The sequence below is a fragment of the Felis catus genome, chromosome B1 (assembly GCF_018350175.1).
Source record: "Felis catus isolate Fca126 chromosome B1, F.catus_Fca126_mat1.0, whole genome shotgun sequence".
Classification (NCBI taxonomy): Eukaryota; Metazoa; Chordata; class Mammalia; order Carnivora; family Felidae; genus Felis; species Felis catus.
This window is the reverse complement of record NC_058371.1, coordinates 26278737-26286061: the sequence shown is the minus strand read 5'-3', so window position 1 is coordinate 26286061 and position 7325 is coordinate 26278737. Positions and strand designations below refer to the sequence as shown.

The following is a 7325-nucleotide window of genomic DNA, read 5'->3' as shown; positions in this document are numbered from 1 at the left end:
GCTCCCCACGCCCCCGCCGCCGTCATCCCCAATGAGCGGCGCGAGCGGAAGAAAGCCCGCCCCGGGCGCAGCCTGCGCTCCTCCCGCCAGCGGTCTCCTCCGGCGAGCGCGACTCCGGCCCCGAGGCGCCCTGTCCCCTCCCCGCCATGGGGCTCCGGGCGCTCCTTGTGCTCCTGCCGCCGGTGCTGGCCGCGCTGGGCGGCCTCGCGGGCTCCGGGACCGGTGAGTGGGGTCGCGCGGCAGGGCGTCCTGGAAGGGACGGCAGCGTGCAGGGGTGGCGGGCTGCGAGGCGCTGCAGGGGCGGGAGGAGAGCTTGGGGCACCCTCGATGGTGTGCGCGAAGCACCCCCCCCCCCTTCTGCAGTGACCTTCCACAGAGGAGGGTGAAGTCCGGCCTTCTGGAGGGGCCGCCGGCTGAGTCGCGTGGCCCCCTGCTTCTCTGCCCTTTCCTCCTTCCCCGCCTGCCCAGTGGGTGGAAGAGGAGGTGGGCACAGGGGTCAAACTCGGCGTCTTTCCTTCATCCCACCCCAAGCGTGTGGGAGCGAGCTCTCTGCACACTGAGTGCAGGGCGCACCTTCTTCTCCCCCTGCTCCAATTCCCCCCTCCGTGTCGTGGCCAAGTGGGATCCGCTTTGCAGCCCTGGTCTCTGATGGGACTCTCGCTCAGGGTTCCCCAGGCAGCAGATTTAGCCTGGTGGAGGCCCGGGGCCTGGGGAAGGAAGAGGTAAGTCCCTCCGAAAACATCACCTCCCCCTCCCCCCGGGGCGGGGGTGGAGTGGGGGACGGGGCTTGGGCCGGAGGTGCAGTTAGGAAGCGACTTCCTGCATCACTTGTTGACACCTCTGGGGTTTAGGCAGACCCCAAGGCAGAGGAGAGCTGAATCCGTGTCCCAGGGTGACTGAGACACCCACAGTTCTCAGATGGTGGCTGGCTGGGCGACTGGTTGGTGGCTTAGCCAGGTGTAGGAGGTGCCCAGCGTTTGTCAAACCACCCGGCCTGCGGGCATGCTGATCTCTTGACAGGTCCTGGTTACTGGCCCTCATAGATTGAAGGCTGGTCATTTTAACTCGCGCAGACTCCTGGTCAAGGTGCTGTTAACTAGTTCGGAGGAGGTACCACTTAACTGAGTTCTCTGTCTTCCAGGAGGGATTCTCACCCACAAGATTTTTGCCTAACCTGGCAGAGCATCTCTGCAGGGATGAGAAGGCTTTGCTCTGGGTGGTCTTTTTGTACCATTCCTCGAGAACGTTTTAAGTTACTTGGGTTTTTTACTAAGCAGTGGTTACCAAGGCCCTCTGGCATGAAGACCTCTTTAGGATGTCCGTTTTAGAATAGCATGGGATCATTGTACTTTGTGTATTGACAGACTATGAGAAAGCTACCCTAAAATTAATATAGAAGTAAAAATATTAATAAGTGTCGTATTCATTCACAGCAAGCGTCTACGTAAGTGAAAAGTAATGTTTTGAGATGCATCTGTAGATGTGTAGAATCTCGATGCACACATGGTCTCGAAACTGAGAAGCACCAGAGCACCGTATTGTTCAAGGTGTGACTCACCTGGCAGTATGAGTCTCTGAGGGCTGACTGAACCCCTAATTGGGATCCTTCTGGAAGGATCTGCTGGAAGAGGCAGCAAAAGAGTTAACACTTTATGAAGATTTATATGGTGGGTATACTGTGCCAAGTGGCTTTGTGGTCGTTTCATCTCTGACTCTTCCTCTTCTGATCACTTATTTAGTAGTCTCCTTCTATAGACCCGAAAACCGAGATCCAAAGAGAGGAAGTGACTCTCCCAAAGTCCTATTGTTAGTAAGCAGTTTCACTGAAATGCCAACCTGTGTAGTCTGACAGCTGAGTCTGTGCTCCCATATTAGTGGTTGGTAACCTCACTTGCTCTCAGTGGTTTGGGTTAAGCTAAGTAAGATTGCCTGGATGGTATGTGAGTCATCGGCAAAGTTGTTAGCTACCCATTAGTAACCAATACTTTCTAAATATTTCTTTAAAATATTTTTTGCAAGCCAGCTTTAAAAAAAAATCATACCTTGAGTAGCTATGCTAAAATCGCTATGTTAGAGGGATACAAGTAAGACTATGAAATGGTCCCTTAACAAAGAAGCTGTGGTCTACACAACGACCTTCTGTTGTCAACTTCCATTACACAACTTTGCACCACTTTCCATTCTATATTGAAATTGTCCCAGGGAGTAGGACTGCACAGGGTTTTCAGTGCATCTTGCAGAGGCTTCTAGAATGGGCCATGTGGCTCATCTTTTCTAGGAACCAAAGGCTGGCTCTTTCTTTTTCAAAGTTATGACAGCATAATAAACTAAGTACAATCAGGCCTTCCTGGAGCCTCCCTCTGGGGACCACATTCTATAACAGGCTGATTTTTGACCATTGACCATTCAAGGTTGACAAACACAAGTTCATAACTTGAACAAAACTGAGAGTGTAAATCAATCTCCTGCAAATAACTGAAGACTTAACAAATGCTTATAACCAGCCTATGAGAGGCATTCTTATCAAGATGATATGTAGGGACCCGCAATGCTAATCTAATTTTCAGACGTGTCTGCACATGCTTAAAAGTAAACTAGAGTGCCGTCTTTGAGCTTGGACTTCTAAATGTGCAACTATTCATACTGAATGTTTAAGACAGAACCAGAGCGAAAGCAGTGCCTGTGTCTCTTTGAGCAGAGTGCACACCAGCCCCTTATTCTAATGGGGACAGGCGATGGCAGTTTCCCAACTTTATACCACCTGAAGAACTATTTCCGATATAGTAACGACTGCAGAAGTCATATGCGATTTTATGATACTGAATCCCCCCAAGTGTCTTCCTGAGTATGAGTTGACGGAAGGCCTTCTGAATGACCTCTTGACAGCAGCTTACCATGAAAAGGTGCTCCCTTGTAGCCAACGTAGCCAGGAACTCTCACGGATTTGCTTTTTTTCATCCAACGCAGACCAAGTGAGGTGCAACATGACGAGGCAAGCTGCCTGTGGGGAAAGGTGCATTCCCGTGGCCTGGCTCTGCAATGGAGAGCGAGAGTGCCCCGACGGAACTGATGAGCAGTGTGGTGAGCGGCCTCCCCGTGTCTGGACTCCTAGATGGCCCCTCAGGCTGTGTGCCTGGCTGACGGTGCCAGGTTTGGTGGTTTTCCCTCTTAGGGGGTATCCGGAAATGTTGGGCCTTCTGGATTGTTGCAGGCTTTCAGTCGGTAAACCTAGGGATGTAGGTGTTGGTAGCATTATTATCGAAATGAGTGTGGAGGGCTGGTTGGGATAGAAAAACCAGCAAAAGTCTGGCTTCTCGCCTTAAATTCTGGCTGAAGCATGTGGCAGTTCCTGAAACTGCAATCATACAGATTCCTGTATAGGAAACCTTGGCAGACCTCAGCGCACACAATTACTTGTAAATATATACAGTAAGTTAGTTCAGCTTTGCTTAAGGATTTTGTTCAACTAAAAGATATCTTTACAAATTGGGTATAAAGAAAACTACAAAACCAATAGAAGCCAAGTTAGCTCCTTGGTAAATGTCTTCCTGAAAAAAAAGCTCAAACGGCTCTGTGCTAAGAGTCCTCCCAGCCCCAGAAGGGACACCTGAACACCTATAGATGAGGAGAGGCTCTTAACAGATGCCTCTCATCCTTGTGTGGTAAATATGGAGGGAAAAAATTCCTCATTAAAAGAGGAACTCCCCCCCCCCCCCGCAAAGAACTTGGAGAGTGCTGTATTCCTTTTCTGTACTCCACATGCACATTCCTGGACTGGTCACTTACTGTAACTAATTTAATGTGAAACCTTTGGTGTGAAAACCTGTAATAGGGCAGGTTAGAATTAAATTTCATACTTGCATCAATGCCTTGTGTTCTGCTCCCCCATATACTTCACCCCACTTCTCCAGGTTTACTTGCCCAAAGGCATACTTCGAAGTATTTGAAGTTCTAGTTAAACCCCAAACTAACAGTCTCCAGGTTGTCTGAGTTCTTGATACAGTCTCAAACACCAAAGGGGTTTGAAGAAGTGAACTTGTAAAACTGTACTGTCCACTACAGTGGCCATTAGCCACACGTGAAGATTTTTTTTAAGTTTATTTTGAGAGCGAGAGAGAGCATGAGAGAGTGAGTGAGTGCGGGAGGGGAAAAGGGAGAGAGAGAGAGAGAGAGAGAGAGAGAGAGAGAGAGAGAATCCCAAGCAGGTTCCACACTGTCAGTGTGGAGCCCGATGCAGGGCTTGAACTCACGAACTACAAGATCAGGACCTGAGCCAAAATCAAGAGTCGGATGCTTAACTGACTGAGCCACCCAGGTGTCCCCCACATGTGAAGATTTAAATTTATTTAAATAAATACAGTTCTTTTATCATACAAGTCACATTACAGTTGCTCCACAGCTACAGGAGACTGGTGACTACCACTTTGGGCAGCATAGGTCCAAAACACTCTTCTGTAGTCACAACAGGTTTTACCGGACAACTGTGTTCTAGAAGCATGTTGGGGAGCATAAGCTTTATCGAGCATAATCAGCCTAGGTGATTATCCCTGAGGCTGGGGTACAATGTGTTCTTAAGGATAACCTGAAAAGGACAGGCAAGTTCAGGATTGACTCAGTGGCGAATCAGGAATTAATTATTCTTTTGCCAATAACAAGACTTAATATGAAACCCAAATTTAAAAGCTGCGTGTGCCCTGACAAACCCCTCTTCCTTTCTGCCCCCCGAATACTGCCCCTGGCCTGCAGAGGAAGTATGCGGTGGACATCCTCAGGCCTGGCAGTGTGATGACGGGAAATGTATTTCTATTAGCTGGCTCTGTGACGGTACCGGAGACTGCTTGGATGGCTCCGATGAGGTTAACTGTGGTACGTACAACTTCGTGTATCTTCACACGTATTCTCTGTGTCTGCGGCATTGAGGAACCTCCACAGAATTGAGCGTAACACACAAGTCACTAAACAGCCTTATGCCACATGGGCTCACTCCAGATATGGTCTCCGTTATTAGAGGGGACGTTTTATCCACTTCTGCATTTTTGCAAAATTACCTAGAAGATTCTTGCCTCCGTTGCCTTTTTAAGCTCCTCTGGGATGAACTTGAGTATACAAAGTTGGGGCCACACCGCTAATCGCTACCATCCCTTTCAGTTCTGGGTTTTCTATAAACCAAATCCACAAGCAGACCATAAATACCTGAATAAACAAGCAATACCTATGGTCTGTAAGCAGACCATAAATACCTGAATAAACCTGAATGAACAAGCAAGTTCAGGGGCCCTGCCCCCCTGAGCCCACTCCTGCCTTTGACAGAGATACCAACAGCATGTCCTGGCCGAAAAATCCAGTGTCCGGGAAATTCTCGGTGTCGTGATGCTTGGGAGCTCTGTGACGTGCATAAGGACTGTGGCGACGGGCTTGACGAAGCACTGTGCTCCCGGAACCGTTGCCTGGCCGGGCAGTGGCAGTGCAGGAACAAGGTGTGTGTCATGGATAGCTGGAAGTGCAACGGCGTCAATGACTGCGGTGACTCCTCCGATGAGGAAGCCTGTGGTGAGTCCCCTGCCCCGCCCACCTCCCCGGCCTTGGCCTTTCGTGTAAAGGGGAAGGCTGTACTATGTGGGCCGCTTTCTGCAAACTGCGTTTCATTCCTGTGACCGAGACTTCCATCCTATATCTAAAAACAGGATGTTTCCTAGCAATAACCGAGATTTAGTTATCCATGGAAACCTAAAGCAGTGCTCAAATAATGGCTCTGTGGTGGATGCTCTGAGCATTGCCTAGAATGTTTCCACTACTCAGCGTGGCCAATGCACAGAACACCCGAGCACCGGCTTATGAAGGCAGTCTCCTAACAGGTGCCTCCCGTCCTGGTGTAGTGAAGACGGGAGAGGAAAATTTCTCATTAAAAGAGGATTCCCGCCCCCGCCCCCCGCCCTGCCTTAAGAAGCACTTGATGAGTATTACATTCCTTTTCTCTACACCCTCCCTCCCACCGCCCCCAACAATGTGGTAGAAACTCCAAATTCTCAGTAAATCCCAATCCTACTTCAATCTTTCCAGAATTAAATCTGCAGTATTGAACATATTCAGATTCTAACATTTTTGTAATGTTTAAACCGGCTTAAGAAGAGTCTTCCTTTAGGGTGCGTGTTAACTCACTGTAACACCATTTCAATTGGAACTACTTAATGCTAATTGAATTCAAATTCAATATTCTTTCAGTCCAGTGCCCAAGTGGCATAACATCCTTGTTATCAAGTCTTAAGTCCCAGTTCCCTGAAAACCCTGCTTCAAATGACACAACGTCCTTTCCTACCTAGACTTGCTTTGGGTTCTAGAAATACTGCGGCCACCTTACTGTAATAAGTGTTTCTATCACCTCTTCCCCCCAAGTGCTGTCAGAAAAGAATGCTTTCCTGCCTCCACAGCTTCCTGTCCAGAAGGCACTGTGAGGTGTGACGAAGGGAAATGCATCCTGGAATCCCTGATGTGTGACGGGGAAGCAGACTGCGCAGATGGTACCGATGAGCCCGCCACATGCGGTGAGGACCCCGTTGCTGGGTTGGCCCGATGCAGGGGTGGGGAGAACTGGACCAAGTAAGCCAGTGCTGCTTCGTAGTCATGAGGGTCTACACTCTGGGAACACGTGGACTAAAACACCTATTAATCCTTCAGTGACGGCTCCATCCCAGGTGACAGGTTCCAAGCCTTGGTTTTGGTCTCCCGAGTTTGAGCCAATGTTACTTGCGCCATGAAACTTTGAGAGTTCTTCTCCTGTTATGGCTTTAGGGAAATAGACTAGCTAAATACCCCAAACCACATGGCTCCTAAAATTCTGGAGTAACGCATACTTTGCTACTGAGAAGCACATCGCGTGTTCAGGACCATATGGTGAATTCTCGAAGGATTTAACTGAAGAAAGACTTAGGAAGACTGTTTCCTGATGAGGATGGAAAGAACTGAGGGAAGCAACTCAAACTTTTTTTTTTTTTTTTTTGAATGTCTACTTGTTTTTGAAAGAGCAAGAGCGGGGCAGGGGCAAGGAGAGGGGGACAGAGGATCAAAATGGGTTCTACACGGACAGCAGAGAACCTGATGTGGGGCTCAGACTCATGAACTGTGAGATCGTGACCTGAGGTCAGATGCTTAACCGACTGAGCTATTCAGGCGCCTCTCAAACTTTAATACCTTGCAGTTCTCACTATAAAAATCACTGTTGATTCAAGTTGTTGTGGAGGGAGAGGGGGCACCTGACCCCAGGCACTTTGTCATCTGTCTTATTTCCTCCTCAAATCTGGTATTAGATGTGTATAATGAAACCTCTT

The 7325-nt window shown here is 48.9% G+C and overlaps 1 protein-coding gene across 4 annotated transcripts in view; it reads left to right on the top strand.

Annotated features, from left to right (window-relative positions):
- Positions 1 to 7325, top strand: part of LOC101088073 (low-density lipoprotein receptor-related protein 2-like) — a 44225-nt gene continuing 36900 nt past the window's right edge. The window contains exons 1-6 of one of the 4 annotated variants that reach the window (XM_045055308.1): positions 1 to 222; positions 1434 to 1667; positions 2968 to 3081; positions 4747 to 4866; positions 5311 to 5550; positions 6429 to 6542. In XM_045055308.1, the coding sequence (XP_044911243.1) occupies positions 2985 to 3081; positions 4747 to 4866; positions 5311 to 5550; positions 6429 to 6542 (571 nt within the window). In that variant the 5' untranslated portion in view covers positions 1 to 222; positions 1434 to 1667; positions 2968 to 2984. Of the gene's footprint in view, positions 223 to 253; positions 1668 to 1695; positions 3082 to 4746; positions 4867 to 5310; positions 5551 to 6428; positions 6543 to 7325 lie in introns of those variants that run through there. The other 3 variants (XM_023252423.2, XM_045055309.1, XM_045055307.1) reach the window with 3 other exon arrangements.